Source organism: Carica papaya, chromosome 5 (assembly GCF_054855325.1).
Source record: "Carica papaya isolate Zhongbai chromosome 5, ASM5485532v1, whole genome shotgun sequence".
NCBI classification, from domain to species: Eukaryota; Viridiplantae; Streptophyta; class Magnoliopsida; order Brassicales; family Caricaceae; genus Carica; species Carica papaya.
Window position 1 is genome coordinate 44,472,906 of NC_142313.1, and position 17,159 is coordinate 44,490,064.

The following is a 17,159-nucleotide window of genomic DNA, read 5'->3' on the forward strand; positions in this document are numbered from 1 at the left end:
TGAGCCTATTTTCGTTTCCTGTTTCGTACGATTTCTCCACAGTTGTGTTCATCGTTATGTTTTCTACAGGTTGACCGAGAAAAATGCTCAGTCGCAAAGGTGAGGCGGCAGAGCCACCGCATCGAAAAATTCCACTGCCGGTAGGTTTCTATTTTTTATTATTTTTTTTTTCAACCAACCGATGCCTCCTAACGTATTTTCTCGCAGAGATGGGTATAAAACCGGTCGAAACTGGCCAAAACAGGCAGAAAACGACTAGGTGAGGCAAACCACCGCTGCGGGCAGCGGTGCCGTCACCGGAGCATGGCGGTGCCACCGCGCCTAAACCTCGAAATTGGCTGGAAAAGGATTTTAATACCAATTTTGGATTTTTGAGGTATTTTTAGGTATGTAAAACGTGTTTTAATTTCCGTAAAAAAATTCAGGAAACTCGAGGGACCGCCAGTAAGCGTAGTAGAAAGTTCGGTATTTCGAATACCGATTTGAGTAAGAATCAATCATCTTACTCTCTGTTATAGAATTAAAGTTTAATTATGAATAATATGATATTTTGTATAATTTAAAAAACATCAAGAATAATTACATATTACTAATGGAGGCAGAATCGGTTAGTTATTTATTGTTTGTCCTGTTTAACTGATTTTTGATTTTACAGTTTTAAATGCATGATAATATATTGAAATTGGTAAAATGATTCAGTTGTGTTTTCTTAATGCATGTATTGCTTATTTTGGGTGATTTGAGGTTAATTTGCAAAACTAAAAATTAAAATATAAATACAAAATTTGTTGGTTAAGTGAATGGGTGAATGATTTTCTTACTTGATATCTTAGGATATGGTGAACAAACCGGGTACATAGAGAACCCTACCGTGAACGTTACCTCATATCGGACGGGTTATCAAGGAATGGTATCTTTGACGCTTATATCATACGAAATATGGGAACGACCCAATTCACCATCATACTAGACGGGATATTGAGTGATGATATTTTTGGCGCTCATACCGAACCGGGTATGGAAATTACCAGTTAGTTGATAAAGTTTGATATTGGTTCACGCGTAATGAGACATCCCTATGGACCCCCAGAGATACTAGTAAGTAAATAAAAAGGAAAATTTGTTGTTCTGACCACTTGAATATGAGATTATGATGTTGTTTATGTTATTACCTCTATAGGTCGGTTTTAAAAATCTCGCAACGGTAAATATATAATAAATAGTTTTATTTATGATAAATGGATTTACTTAATTTAAGAGCTCAATTGGTTGTTTTTATGATTTTTACCAACCTTCAGTTTCTGTATCAGTAAGTAATGTAATATTTTTACTGACCTAGTTTAGCTCACCATTTTACTAATTATTTCGGATCAAGAGGACCAAGATCCAGATCCCGATCCTGATCAACAAGAGAGTTGTGAGTAGTTCGCTACCCAGACTTCCTTCAAAGACTAGTGAAAGTCGTCTTAGGATGCTCAGTTGTTTATTTTTCGTTTATTTCTTTGAGTTTCGTTTGTTATTTTAGAAGGGACATTCCCGTAATCTTATTGGGTATTTTGAACTATTGTGTAAGGAATGTAAACCCTAACTTTATTATTTTGCTTCCGCATTCTGTAAAGACCCGGAACTTAAAAGGAAATAAATCATAAATTGAATGCGAAAGCGAAATAATAGAGTTAGGGTTTACATTCATTACACTATAATTTAGAATACCCAGTAGGGATACAAGAATGACCCTTCTAAAAAAATAAGTGAAAAATTAAATAAATAAATGAAAAGTAAATAACTAGGCATCCTAGGACGACTTTCATTAGCTTTGAAGGGAGTCTGGGTAGTAAACTATTCACAAGCCCCTTATTAATCGGGATCTGGATTTTGGTGTTCTTGATATGAAATTGTTAATGAAAAGGTGAGCTATATTAGTCTAGTAAAAATATCATATTACTCACCAGTACATAAATGAATGTTGGTAAAAATTATAAAAACAACCAATGAAGCTCTTAAATTAAGTAAATTTATTTATCATAAATAAAATCATTTATTGCATATATTCTGTAGTGAGATTTTTAAAACTACCCTATAGAGACAACAACATAAACAACATCATAATCTCATATTCAAGTGAGTAAAATAATAACTTTTTCTTTTTATTTGCTTATTGGTATCTCTAAGGGTCCATAGAGATGTCCAATTACGTGTGAACCCATATCAAAACTTATCAACTAACCGACTGTCCTCATACTCCGTCCGGTATGAGTGCTAAAAGTACCATCCCTCAATATCCCGTTCAGTATGAAAGGTGAATCGGGCCGTCCCCATACCTCGTCCGGTATGAGGGTGAATCGGGTCATCCCCATACCTCATCTGGTATGAGTTTCAAAATATCATTTCTCGATATCTCGTCTAGTATGAGACAACGTTTACTGTAGGGTTCCCTATGTACCCGGTCCGTCCACCATATCTCAAGATATCTAGTAAGACAATTATTCACTCATTCACTTAACCGATCAATTTCTTGTTCATATTTTAATTTTTAGTTTCATAATTTAATCATAAAATCACGTAAGATAAGCAATACATATATCAAGAAAACACAACTGAATCATCCTACCAATAACAATGTATCATCATGCTTTTAAAACCGTAAAATCAAACAATCAGTTAAACCAGGACAAATAGTAATAAATAACCGGTTCTAACTCCATTAGTAACTTCTAATTAATTCTCAAAGTTTTCTAAATTATACAAAATACAGTATTGTTTATAATTAGACCTCAATTCCATAATATAGAATAAGGTGAGAGATTCTTACCTGAATCGATGTTCGAAATATTGAATTTTCTACTACGCCTGCTGGGGGTCCTCGAGTTTCCTAAATTTTTCTTCGGAGATTAAAACATACTTCACATACCTAAAAATACTACAAAAAATTGGTGTTTAAAACTTTTTTGTGGCCAATTTCAGAATTTCGGCACATCACTGTGCTCCGGTGATGGCATCATTGCTTGCGACGGTGGTTTGCCTCGGCTTGGCCATTTTCAGCCAATTTTGGCCAGTTTCGGCCAATTTTATACATATCGATGTGAGAAAACACGTTAGGGGGTCTCAGTTGGCCAAAAAAATGAAAACTTACCGGCGGCAGGGTTTTTTAGTGCAGTGGTTCCACCGGCTCACATTCACAGCTGGACATTTTTCTTCGGTCAAGCTGTAGAAAGCAGAACAATGAACACAATAGTGAAAAATTAATATAAAACGGGAAACGAAAAAGAGCTAATTGAAAACAGTTTCGAGTTTTGCCCGCCATTCCTTTTGCTCCGATTTGGCAATGTGGGTGCTCGAAATCAAATTTCAAGCAGATAAGGAAATTTTTACCTTTTTTGGCGATCGAATGTGGCTCTAGCGCGACGGCGAGCGACGGTCGAGTCCCTTCTTCGTCGACTGGTTCTTCTTCTTCGGCGGGAGACTGGCGGCTAGAGTTTGGGTTCGGTGTGATGTGAGATATTTATACCCGTCTCGCTTAAATCTGGGCTATTTATCGCATTTGATCTCGACCGTCCGATCACGTTTAAAGAGAAAACAAATATAAACCGTTCATCACGTTTAATCGCTACCGTCCAATCGCACCTGATGAGGGAACAAATTCGGATCGTCCACGCATGCGAGAACGCTTCGGGGACGTGCGATCGCGAGCACGCGGATTGCCAGCGTGGCCTCCCGCATGGCCCCGACAACGTGCTTTGCCACGCGGCGCGCTCCGATTCTTTGGGGTTGCTAACTGGGCAATCCTACGTGACACAATTTTCTTTAATTGCGTTTTGACCCTCCTCCCAGTTTCTGATATTTCTTTCAAAAATACCATATGAATCCAAATTTGTACTAATTTTTTCTAAAATTATTTTCGGTTTCATCATAAACCTATTTTGTCCCTAATTTTACATTAAATAAAAATTTATTAATTTTAAAATTATATTTTTATACATTTTTTAAAATTATAAATTAATCCTGAACCGAATTTTAATTTAGAATATTACACATTTAATTTATAATTTATTTTCTTTTAAATTTCGAATCTTTAGACATAATCTGACATCATATCTCTTTGATTGATATTGCTTATAAGTAATATTGGATTTATAATCCATCCAAATTGAACTTAAATCGAACAAACTTACAAAGGGATAAGATTAACTTGGTCCGAATTAATTTTATTTGGTTTAGACTTATTTTTGTTTTAATTAAAATATTAAGTACAATAATTGAACATATTATAATTTCCACTCTAGAAAAGTACACGTCTTGTCACAATTAAACAATAGGTTTGACTATATAATTAGATATTATTTTATTTTACATTTTTTTTTTTGACAAAATAGTAATTAGCTTGTAAAAAAATATTTGTACATATTATATAAAAATATAAAAATTAAATGCTAAAGTTTCATGTACCCAAAAAAAAGTAATTTTTTTAAAATAAAACTATACAATAAAAATGTTACATATTTAAATTAAATTCTCTTACTAAACTAATCAAAAACTCCTAAATATTTCTTTTTTAAAATATAATTAAAATTTTAATATATTTTAATTAAAAAAATTTATACTTTATAATATATTTATTTCATTTAAAAATGTAATAAATTTATCAAAATTTAATTTAATTATACACTTTAATATCATAATATAAAGTTATAAAAAAATTAAAAAAATATATTTGTAACAAGTTATATCACTCATAGGGTATTTAGCAACATTTTTAATTTTTAATTTATTTTTAAATTTTTTATTACTAGAAGGCTAAGGAAGATCTTATATATATATATATATATTAAATTTTTTTAATTAAATATAATTACGCGACATCTATTATAAAAATTTATTTAATAAAATAATAAAATAAATTTAGAATAAAGGCCGAACAAGTAAATATGCGTAAAGTTCATTTGATCCCATTCCCTTTCAAAATTGAACACTGAAGTTTCTTTCAATGGAAACAGAGATGTGGAAAGCTGACGAGCGCGGTGGAGCATAGCGACGTCACTTTCAGAATGCTTATCGACTGAAGGTGAATTGCAGCCCTATAAGAGTAGAAATGGATAGAACAGGGAGAAGACGAGTTCCTTTTTCTTGTATTAGTCAAGTCAGCTCTGCTGTATCAGCTTTCAGTTTCGGTGACTCGCGGAAGAAATGGAGGAAGAGACGGAAACAGTGGAGAACCGAAACAATCTAGTATTTGCCGTTAATGGAGAGAGGTTTGAGGTCTCGGCGATTCATCCTTCTACCACTCTGCTTGAATTTTTACGATCCCGAACTCCGTTCAAGAGTGTCAAGCTCGGTTGTGGAGAAGGTATGTCCAACTGCTTTGTTTATGGATATCAATCTGGCAAGTTGACCTCTAATGGATTCTTGCATTTTTTTTTTCCCTAAATGCTGGATTATGTGTAAAAGTTAAGGCTAGATGGTTTCACCTTTGTCATTATGTGATTTATACTGGTCGTAGAAAGCTAGATATGAGTTTTGATGTCATTTTGAAATGAGTTTTCGCAAATGTAAATATCTTATTTGGAAGTGAGTTCATTTGTGAGTAAAAATTTTATATTGGAATAAAATCATGAGTTTCTTTTTTTTTCTTTTGATATAAAGTGGAATTTCGTTGAATTCTATGTTGAGGAAACTTAAACAACAATTAAAAAAAAAGGTCGTATTAAGCTTTTTCTTTCTTAAATTTGAACTTTGATGTGATTTGGAATTGCTATGCATGCTTCTTGATCATGCATATGAATTTTGGTGTTTTTCTGAAATTATTGTTTATAAATGAAATTGAAGGTCAGTTTATTTATGAATAAAAACTTATATAGTGGAATTCTATTGAATTGCTAGATTGAAATAGTTTAGACAATAACATAAAAGTTCTTTCAGACTTTTTCTTTTCTAAATTTGAGTTTAAAATGAATTCTATCATTTGAAAAGACTTCAGAAATAAATCACATGTATATTCAGCTTTGTACGAATTTACAATTTCTTTTTGGGAATTTATTTGCTCCTTGAAGAATGTTTAGATAATTGTTCTGCATCAGGTTGAACTAATTGGTCCTTGGTTTCAGCCATGCTGCCATTATATTAGTCAATCAGGATTTCAAAAGAATTTTTAAATTTAATTGTTTAGTTTTTTTAAATGATCAGGAGAATCCAGTATGGAAGTTAATTTGAGAGTCTGGAACTACTTCCTTTCTTGTCCTTTATGCCAATTTACTGTATGATTTTTTACTCTTAACAATTCAATTCTTGACTTCTGGGTTCTTTTACCATATACCTAAATTGTTAGGAATATCGCATTTAAGCTATTGTTTAAAATGTTAATGTTTGGTTGCAGGTGGTTGTGGAGCATGTGTTGTTCTTCTGTCCAAATACAATCCGGTGCTCGACCAAGTTGAGGATTTCACTATCAGCTCGTGTCTCACACTTCTTTGTAGTGTAAATGGATGTTCGGTAACAACAACTGAAGGACTTGGAAATACCAAAGATGGTTTGCACCCAATTCACCAAAGGTTCTCTGGTTTTCATGCTTCTCAATGTGGATTTTGCACTCCAGGAATGTGCATTTCACTCTTTGCAGCTCTTGTAAATGCTGATAAGACCAACCGGCCACAGCCTTTCCCAGGGTTCTCCAAACTGACAGTGTCAGAAGCTGAAAATGCAATTACTGGAAATCTTTGCCGTTGTACTGGTTATCGACCAATTGTTGATGTCTGTAAAAGTTTTGCTTCAGATGTTGATATCGAGGATTTGGGGTTTAACTCCTTCTGGAAAAAAGGAGAAACAAAGGAAATAAAGCTAAGCAGGTTACCTTTATATAAAAATAATGATCAGACTTGCACATTCCCAGAATTTCTCAAGAGGGAAACAAGGTCCACTGTGATTCTAGACCACGGAAGATTTTGTTGGCACACTCCTGTTAGCGTCAAGAATCTCCAAAGCATATTGGAATCCAGTAAGGCTGATAATGGCACCTCAATGAAGTTAGTTGTGGGTAATACAGGTATGGGGTATTTTAAGGAACTAGGAGATTATGATAAATACATAGATATAAGATATATTCCTGAGCTATCAAGGATTAAGAGAGATAAGACGGGGATTGAAATTGGAGCAGCTGTGACAATTTCTAAAGTTATTGAAGCTTTGAAGGAAGGGAATGGAGGTGAGCATCCCACTCAAGGTGCCGTTGTGTTCAAAAAAATTGCAGATCACATGGAGAAGGTTGCTACAAGGTTCATAAGGAATTCAGCCAGCATAGGAGGAAATTTAGTAATGGCACAGAGGAAGCAGTTTCCTTCAGATATTACTACGATACTGCTTGTTGTGGGTACAGTGGTAGAAATAATGAACGATCTGAGGTGTGAAAAGCTTAGGTTGGAAGAGTTTCTTGAAAGGCCTCCACTGGATTCCAACAGTGTTCTTTTGAGCGTTAAAATTCCACAGTGTTCTCCAAGTATAGATATTTCTTCTAGATTCAATGGCAAGTTGCTCTTTGAAACATATCGTGCTGCATCAAGACCCTCTGGAAATGCATTGGCTTATCTAAATGCTGCTTTCATGGTGGAGGTTTCTCCCTGTAGAAGTTCTGATAAACTTATGATAAACCACTGTAAATTGGCTTTTGGTGCTTGCGGGAAAAGGCAAGTAATCAGGGCATGGAAATCTGAAGAATTTTTGACTGGGAAATTGTTGACTAATGAAGTTCTATATGAAGTTGTCAAATTGTTACGAGGCACCATTGCACCTGATGATGATATTACAGATCCTGGTTACCGGTTAAGTTTGGCTGTTGGTTTTCTTTTCAAGTTCTTTAGTTCCTTGACTGAGACTGCTGACATTTCTAATGGATGGTTTGGTTGGGGCAAGAATTCTTTGATGCCCAAGGATTCTAATGGAAAACAGACTTATGGACAGTTTGATGATGGGAAACATTTAACATTTCTAATGTCAGGTCATCAGGTTTTGAAGTCAAGTAAAGAATATGATCCAGTTGGGCAGCCAATCACAAAGTTGGAAGCTTCCATCCAAGCCTCTGGTTCGTGAGATGTCACTTTGACCTATTACTTATGAAACATTTTGTATGTCTGGGAAAAAGAAGGCGAAGAAGGAAATACTTCTGGAAGAAAAGATTCCCTAATAAGAAGTATTTATCTTCCACTTTCTTCTGCTACTGGGGATGGACAAGGAAATAATTAGCTGATTTGGAACATGAACTGTTGTACAAGAAGCCTAAAATCATGGAGGGGTTTGAAGTTCAAATGACATTTGCTAACATGCTAAATATTTTATATTTCTTTCATCCTAATTTATGACTGAACTTCATATATTGACAACATCATCTCTCTGTGTGAGTGTGTCTCTCTCTCTCATTTATGAATTCCATGAACAAATAGCAGACAGTGAACTGTCATTTAGTTGATGTTGGTTAAATTTTGTAGAGTACATAACCGTGAAATTTCTTTTGTTGGCTTTCTATTATTTCTATTAATTAAATGTTGCAAGTTTATGTAAATCCAACTGCATACCTTATTTATCTAGCCAAATATACAGGAGAGGCTGTTTATGTGGACGACATTCCTTCTCCAGTAAATTGCCTGTATGGAGCATTCATTTACAGTACAAAGCCCTTAGCACGCATAAAAGATATCACATTCAGGACAAAATCATTACCAGATGGAGTCTTTGCACTTATTTCTTCCAAAGACATCCCAGAGGGCGGGGCGAATATAGGTGCTGGAGCCTTTTCTTATACAGAACCTTTATTTGCAGATGGACTTGCTGAGTGTTTTGGTCACCGAGTTGCCCTTGTGGTAATTTCCATGACTTTGTATTCTTGTTTAGCAACACATTTTCATGATGACTGTAATGGTGTCAGAACTGTTTTGATCATGGAATTACTCTTTTCAGGTTGCAGATACACAGAAACATGCAAATGAGGCTGCAGAACATGCAGTAATTGATTATCATACAGAAAATCTGGAACTACCTATATTATCTGTTGAGGAGGCTGTCATGAAGTCTAGCTTTTTTGAGGTCCTTCCTTTCTTTCAACCGAGACAGGTTGGTGATTTATCGAAAGGAATGGCTGAAGCTGACCACAAAATTATTTCTGCCGAGGTAGTTCAGCATTCAATCTGTCTCTTTAGCTCTAGATTTCAGGTCTTCTTTTCTAGGGTCTCTTCTCTTTAAACCTCAGCCTTCTTTCAGCTCTCTTCTGGGTAGTCTCTTGGTCCGGTAACAACTATTTATAAACAGTAACAATTAGATAATTCAAAGAGATATTCGATCAATCAGTTTTTCAATATATTTACTATATAGCTCTTGTTTTACTGCTTGTTCAAGACTTTATTGGTTTTACATTCATATCATTTCTTGATCATCTATATCCCTTTTTTTTCGTACGAACTTGTTTTCATGTTTTGCAAGTTCGTCCTCATGTTTGGCTGGTTTATCTTTTCCAGATCAGACTTGGTTCACAATATTATTTCTATATGGAGACACAAACTGCCCTTGCTGTACCAGATGAAGATAACTGTATAGTGGTTTGTAGTTCAACTCAATCTCCTCAATTTGTACAGACGACAATTGCTAGATGTCTTGGTGTTCCTGAACATAATGTTCGGGTGATTACAAGGAGAGTGGGAGGAGGGTTTGGTGGAAAGGCCTTGAAGTCCATACCTGTGAGTATCATTCTGCGTGTATTTGTACATTTCTAAAATAAATAGCTGACTTTTCTGTTTGCCCTGGTAACCCCTCCAGTTATGAGAATAGATGCCACCGACTTCTTGGCTCCTGGTGAAATAAGTCGAGTTAGTTTGCCATAAATTTGACTTATAAAATTAAAACCTCATCAATGGATATTTATTTTTCTACAGATTTACGGAAGTTATAGGTTCTTCCTTAAGTTGTATGTAACTAAGAACTTGTATTTGGCCGCGTAGTCGAATGCAGTGGCACTGCATTCCTTGTTAATACTTCTGGTCCTAGTCCAGTCCGAGAAGTTGGAAGCCCTATGTAAGGCCTCTGAAAAAACAAAAGGCCAACAAGGGCTTGTCTTCATTTAGATTAGATAGGTACACACACTTGGTTTTGTCTTCGACCAAACCTACTAGTTATTCTTTTTTCAGTAGAAAGAAATATTATTAAGGACCAGAAAAGAAAAATTACAATGATGGATTATAAGATACCCTCCTAGAGCCTTCTAAAAGAACTCCAAACCAAACCTACTAGTTGCTGCGTAAGGTATTTGAGAAAATATCAATAGCTTTCCTCTTTGTTTGTTTGTTTACTGGAAGAAGTAGAGGGAAGATTTCTTTGATTTAATGATCTTTAGAATACATAATACTTTTGAACATACTACTACCTAGACTTCACCTGCTGGTCTCACTTCAGATATAGTCTCATTATTGAGTGCTTACCAACCTTGTTATTGTGGTTTGAATTGTGGACTACATTTTCTGTTTCTACCCTTGTTTTTCTATTTATCTATTTCGTGGTGCTACATCAGTGCAAGTTGTCCTACACTGGACAGCCATTGCCACATCACAGTTCAGATCCACCAGTCTAGACTTCATGTTGAATCCCAGCCTCTAGCCTCTGTTCTCACCAGCCTCCACAAGGTCTCTCAGTTCCCTCTTTTACTTAGCTCCATGAGGTACAATGTGATTAATGAAGCCAACGATCACATATAAAGGTTCAAGTCGATCAGTTTTAGCAGCTTTTCCTTAAACATTTGGGGTATAATTTGAGTCTAAAATTTTGCTGAGCCAATGGTGGTTGACCCTGTATTCGAATATAAAAATTTTGTAGTCTAAAATTATGGTCCTTTCCCAGTCTTGCCTATTATACTTCTCCTAGTTCCCTATTATCTTGTCCTTTATAGACTACTGAAGGCAAGTTTTCCTCCAATACACATATTTTACACGTGATATCTTGTAACCATATAAAATGCATAAATGATTTTCTTTTATTTTTTCATTAGTTTGAAACCTTTTAGTCATTTTTCAACTATTTCATTAAGTTTAGTTCAAATTGTAATTTATGAAATAGAAATGAAAATAACATACAAATTTAAATAAAAAATTGTATTATAATTCCAAGATGAACTCAAAATAGGTGGCTTTATGATTTTTTGCTTAATAGATGGGAATACAAAATTCATAGTTGTGAACTGAAGATATGAATGAAGTTAATTTAATTATGTATCAAATATGTAAATTATGACTAACTTTTACATGTTAAGTAATTAAAATATAGGATTTAAATGAGAATAGAATAGGATAGAACAAATTGTAGCTTTTCTATCATTTTTATAATCTACCTGGTGAAACTATTATAACTCAGAACATGATTTCAGGTAGCTGTAGCATGTGCAGTGGCTGCACACAAATTACGGCGTCCAGTCAGGATATATGTCAATCGTAAAACTGATATGATAATGGCAGGAGGAAGACATCCCATGAAAATAACTTACAGTGTGGGATTCAGATCTGATGGAAAAATTACGGCTTTAAAACTTGATATATTAATTGATGCAGGGATGGCTGCCATTATAAGTCCAATTCTTATGCCACATAACATTATAAATGCACTTAAAAAATATAACTGGGGTGCTCTATCTTTTGACATAAAGGTGTGCAAAACAAACCTTCCAGGCAGATCAACAATGCGAGCTCCTGGGGAGCTACAGGGATCATATATTGCTGAAGCTGTTATTGAACATGTTGCATCTACCCTTTCCATTGAGGTAGATTCTGTTAGAAAAATTAATCTCCACACATTCGACAGCCTTAAAATATTTTATGAGGGTAGTGCTGGCGAATTCCAGGAGTATACTTTACCTTGCATATGGGATAAATTGGCCATGTCTTCAAGCTTCAGCGAAAGGACTGAAATGATCAAAGGGTTCAATAGGTGCAATATATGGCAAAAAAGAGGTATTTCTCGAGTACCCATTGTGCATGAAGTCAAAAAGTTTAACAAACCAGGCAAGGTAAGCATTCTAAGTGATGGGTCAGTTGTTGTTGAGGTGGGAGGCATTGAAATTGGCCAAGGACTCTGGACCAAAGTAAAACAAATGGCTGCCTATGGACTCAGTTTGATCCAATGTGATGCAATAGAAAACCACCTGTTAGACAAAGTACGGGTTGTACAAGCAGATACATTAAGCATGATTCAAGGGGGTATTACTGGTGGAAGCACAGCATCTGAGTCATGCTGTGAAGCCATTAGACTTTGTTGCAATATCTTGGTTGAGAGGCTTCTCCCTCTCAAAGAAAAATTGCTAAAGGAAGTCGGTGCTGTAAATTGGGACACCTTGATCAGACAGGTATTTCATTTAAACTTCTGAACTCTCTAGCATACTTCATTAATTTCTTAACTGAGGGACTGGAAGCCCTTAAGTTCCCATCATCTGATGCATTACCCTTACTTCATACTTAGTAGATGCACCAATGAACTTGTATTAGTTTGGTCACAAATCTTGCTATTGTCTGTTTAATTATGGATTATTGTTACAATATAATTAGCAGGCTATTGTAATAAAGCTTCCATATTATGTTTTTGCCACTTTGTTAGTTTTCTTTTTGGGTTAGCATATTCTATTTTTAGGCTCTGTCCCATTACCTTATAAATACTGCACAAGTTCTTCATGGGACATTAATACAATACAAAACACCCATGTTATTTGCTGTAGGGTTCATCTTTTTGTTCACCATAGGAGGACTCACTGGAATAGTCCCGGCAAATTCTGGGCTAGACATTGCTCTACATGATACTTATTATGTGGTTGCACATTTCCATTATGTACTTTCTATGGGAGCCGTTTTTGCTTTATTTGCAGGATTTCACTATTGGGTGGGTAAAATCTTTGGTCGGACATACCCTGAAACTTTAGGTCAAATCCATTTTTGGATCACTTTTTTCGGGGTTAATCCGACCCTCTTTCCTTATTTATGATTCAATAAGTTATAAACCTTACAATACTTTATTTTATTTCAATTATAATTCAATAAGATTGCATATCTAGAAAACTCAGACTTAGTTTACTGGATCTGGTACATAATTTAAAATCTTGAGGATGAGCAGATGTTATAAAACTGTTGGCCTATGAACTTGAAGCAGATGTATAATTCTCACATTATTGAGAAATTGAGATGATTTGAAATTTGATGCCTCTCAATTTTTTGTTGATTTTTCTTTTTAATTTTGTGTTAAAACTTTCTGTCCTACATGAATGAGATTCAGACAGTTTGAGCTCAATACCTTAACCTTTGAAACAATATTAAATAATGAAGTGAGATGACTAATAGTACTCACAAGGTCAAGCAAACAAGAAAAACCCACTTATTTTATTATGAGTTTTTAATGTTTTCCCTCATATGCAAGTGGATTGCCCATGGGTGTGGAGAAGCAGGCCCAATCATGGGTTACAGGGATATATATATTGTATTCTAACAATATCAATGTCTACAGGTTCTAACGTCCATCATTTTGGTATATGTATTCTTGACGAGGCTAAGGTGAACTTTGTGATTTTACTCGTATTATCTATCATTATGCAGGCATATGCACAGAGCACTAATTTATCGGCAAGTTCTTACTATGTTCCAGAGATTAATTCCAAGGCATACCTAAACTATGGTGCTGCCGTGAGCGAGGTAAGTTTTGGTATTTGATTAATGTTGCTTCGTTTTAGTTATTGTTTGGACATCAAAATTTCTTTCTATCAATTAAATTTGGAGCTCACTTATTGAACATGGTCAACGCCACTGATTCTTGTTACACTACTTTAGAAAAAACAACCTTTTCATATCAAATATCCTTCAGAAAGAACTAAATGTGAAGCTACGACATCATGAACAGGTAGAACTAGACCTTTTGACAGGAGCAGTCACAATTTTGCAAGCAGATATCATTTATGATTGTGGCAAAAGCCTTAATCCAGCTGTGGATCTAGGACAGGTAAGAATGATAAATTTGGCGTATCTTCCGGCTTAACTCAAAATTTTGATGTTGTTGTCGTTTGTTTCTCGCCAGCTTTGCAGTTCAAGCATGCTAAGATAATGCATGCTGAGGACAGGGTTCTACCGCTAACATTTTCATCTCAAATATCATATTAAATTATCCCAGATTGTTTTATGTTAAAAGTTTCCTTGTGCAGGTTGAAGGTGCTTTTGTCCAAGGAATCGGATTTTTTATGCTTGAAGAATATATCACAAACTCAGATGGACTAGTCGTTCCTGAAGGCACATGGAAGTATAAAATTCCTACCGTGGATACCATACCTAGGCAGTTCAATGTTGAATTACTGAATAGTGGAAATCACCAGAAATGTGTCCTCTCTTCAAAAGGTATTTTGCATTGACATACATGAGAGTTTATGTTAATTTAATCAATACGGTTCTTATTGCTTTTGATGAAAGTTTTTGTCGTGTGATTTATTGATACAAAACCGGGGGATCTTTACCTTTAATGAACATAATTCTATAATGAAATATATTTATATAATTGTAATGTTTATGCATTATTAAATTATCTAGGTTATTTAGGAACTAGTATCCGATTAGAATTGATTTATTATTTTCTATTTAGTTATTTTCTACTATAAGTTATTCTATTTAATTAGTTTATTTTCCTACTTCGTATAATTCTTAGATAGATTTTAAGAATTTCTATTTCGATTCTATTTTAGTTTATAAACAAAGTACTCCACCTTAGTTATTAAATAACCATTTATGATTACTATCTAAATATTGGGATATTGCTTTGCTTATTGAAATCCGAGATCTCTAAGTTTGATTCTTAATAAAACTTCTCTAAGTTTTATCTTAAACTCTTATTGTCTTACGTGAGTTGATATCAAAACCAGGTTAGGAATATCACATCTCGATAATCAAAACAATATGTAAATATTTGAACAATAATCGGTGTGCATGAGAAGATGTAAACTTCTAACATAGCAATATCGATTAAAGAGAAAGCAAAATTGTGAATGGTGGAAAAACTCACAAACACCAAGGTTGATCGTTGAATACTATGTTTTTATTTTTCAGCTTCCGGTGAGCCTCCATTGCTTCTAGCAGCTTCGGTTCACTGTGCAACGAGAGTAGCTATTAAAGAAGCTCGAAAACAGCTTCGTTCATGGAGCAGCAGCTTCGAGGGACTTGATTCAACATTTGATTTACCCGTCCCTGCCACCATGCCAGTTGTAAAGCAGCTATGTGGGCTAGAAAATGTGGAAACCTACTTGAAGTGGAAAATTGGTAGAAGCTGAAGAAATCCAATTCTCTGGAATCTGAATTTGTTATCTGCTTATCATACGGCTCCTTTGGTTAGGCTGTGTTTGGAATAATAAATTTTACTTGTGAAAAATCACTTAAAATATTGCACTTATTTTAGTTATTAGACACCTGAAAAAAATCTACAAATTGAGTTTTTGGGTAATTCCAAACATGGTCTTATCCTCAAACCCTTTTTGATAAAAATAGGGTAGATTTTAGAAGACTGGTTTTTGTATTTTCTGGTTAATCTTTTGTTGATGTACGCAAGAGAATCCTGACCAAAAGAATTTAGACACGAAATATATACCGGACTTATTCTAAAAGATGAAAAATAAAATTATACATATTTTAAATGTCGATTTCAACGATTTGAAGATAGAAATATCGTATAAATGAAAAAAAGTTTTAATTTAAATGATTTTTAATTTTAATTTTAAAATTTTAAAAATTAAATTAAATATTTTGTATTATTAGAAGAAAATTAAATATTTTTATAAATTTTTTTAATAAAATTTAAGGCATGAGTGGAACTTTTATTTATAAATTCCTAAATTGAAAATTTTCAAAAACAAAATATTAGATTAAAATTTACTCTATTTTTTAATTTATAATATTAATAAATATTTATATGTATCAAATTGATAATCAACTACGTAAATATGAGTACAAAAAATAATAATGTATATAATATGATTTTAATAATTTTTAAATAAAATTTATACATAATTAACCATTTCTAATTGTTGACTTAGATTTTTTAGTCAATGATGACTGCTGTTCTTACGTCATCTGTTTACTTACTTTCTTCAATTATTTTTCCATCTATTCGTCTATACATAAATTATTGAGAAATATTTTTTTTTGTATTTTAGTCTTAATTTTTTTAAGTACAGATTGGATTACGATTTTTATAATTTTTTAGTAAATTTTTTAATTTTGATGCGAATAAAATACCTTTGATTATTGAGAAATATTTTTTTTTTTGTATTTTAGTCTTAATTTTTTGAAGTACAGATTGGATTACGATTTTTATAATTTTTTAATAAATTTTTTAATTTTGATGCGAATAAAATAATTTTAACTAAATTATCTTTTAAAAAAGTAGCCTAAGCCTTAAAATAATTAAATTTTAGAATTTGATTTTTATACTTAAATTTAGTCAAAAAAATCTAAAAAATATATAATATTAAAATAACAGAAATCAATTCAGTAAAATGATGAGAAATAAACTTTATTGTTGAAAGAAAACAATCTGCATCATCAGTTAAGATCCCTAAATGACTGCTTAGTAATAAAGGATATGATGATGCATAAACAGTTAAGAAGTTTGTGTATAAATAACCACTATTAAAAAAATGCGTAGAAAATGAATGAGGCTAAGAGATTTTAAAATAATCTTTGAAAAGTACCTAAAAAAAATATATGACCTCAAAATAACAAGAGTCAAGATCAGTCAGTGAGACAATGAAGGATAAGCTTCATCGTTGAGAGGAAAATAACACGGATCACTAATTAATACCCTTAATGATTGCCCAGTAATAAAAGAGGTAGGAGCGTAAAAACAGTTAGAAAATTTGTTTAGAAATAATCACTCTTAAAAGAATATGTAATAATTCACAGATCGAGTGTTCTTGCGTAGAAGATAAACAAAGCTAAGTAATATGTCAAAGTTGTGGGGGTGTAAAAATGCATTGGCAGAGGAGTGTTTTGTCTTAGGCAAAAGCAACTTGAATAACGCAAATATTGATGAGAATCCAATGCCCCCAAAAATCCAAGGATTTTTTATATATTCATCAACAGAAGATGAATTAGGGTCCAAAATCAAACTGAAAGGCGTAATCGATA

At 33.6% G+C, this 17,159-nt stretch overlaps 1 protein-coding gene and 1 long non-coding RNA gene across 3 annotated transcripts; one reads left to right on the top strand and one right to left on the bottom strand.

Annotated features, from left to right (window-relative positions):
• The first annotated feature begins 4,939 nt into the window (after positions 1-4,939).
• LOC110810680 (indole-3-acetaldehyde oxidase-like) lies at positions 4,940-15,535 on the top strand. Of its 2 annotated transcripts, XM_088219213.1 has the most exons (10): positions 4,941-5,344; positions 6,371-8,068; positions 8,584-8,843; positions 8,941-9,150; positions 9,495-9,713; positions 11,390-12,361; positions 13,596-13,691; positions 13,897-13,995; positions 14,195-14,384; positions 15,087-15,535. In XM_088219213.1, exons 1-10 carry the CDS (start codon positions 5,185-5,187, stop codon positions 15,305-15,307), a joined length of 4,125 nt encoding a protein of 1,374 aa, XP_088075339.1. In that variant the 5' UTR covers positions 4,941-5,184; the 3' UTR covers positions 15,308-15,535. The 2 variants fall into 2 exon arrangements, with proteins under 2 accessions (XP_088075340.1, XP_088075339.1); XM_088219214.1 differs by lacking the exons at positions 14,195-14,384; positions 15,087-15,535 and adding an exon at positions 14,071-14,188 and having other exon boundaries at positions 4,940-5,344.
• LOC148266156 (uncharacterized) lies at positions 9,135-15,181 on the bottom strand. Its single transcript, XR_015818910.1, has 3 exons — positions 15,043-15,181; positions 9,712-9,825; positions 9,135-9,274 (listed from the first exon to the last, which is right to left on the bottom strand). It is a non-coding gene; the product is annotated as an uncharacterized LOC148266156 (long non-coding RNA).
• Positions 15,536-17,159: the final 1,624 nt, after the last annotated feature.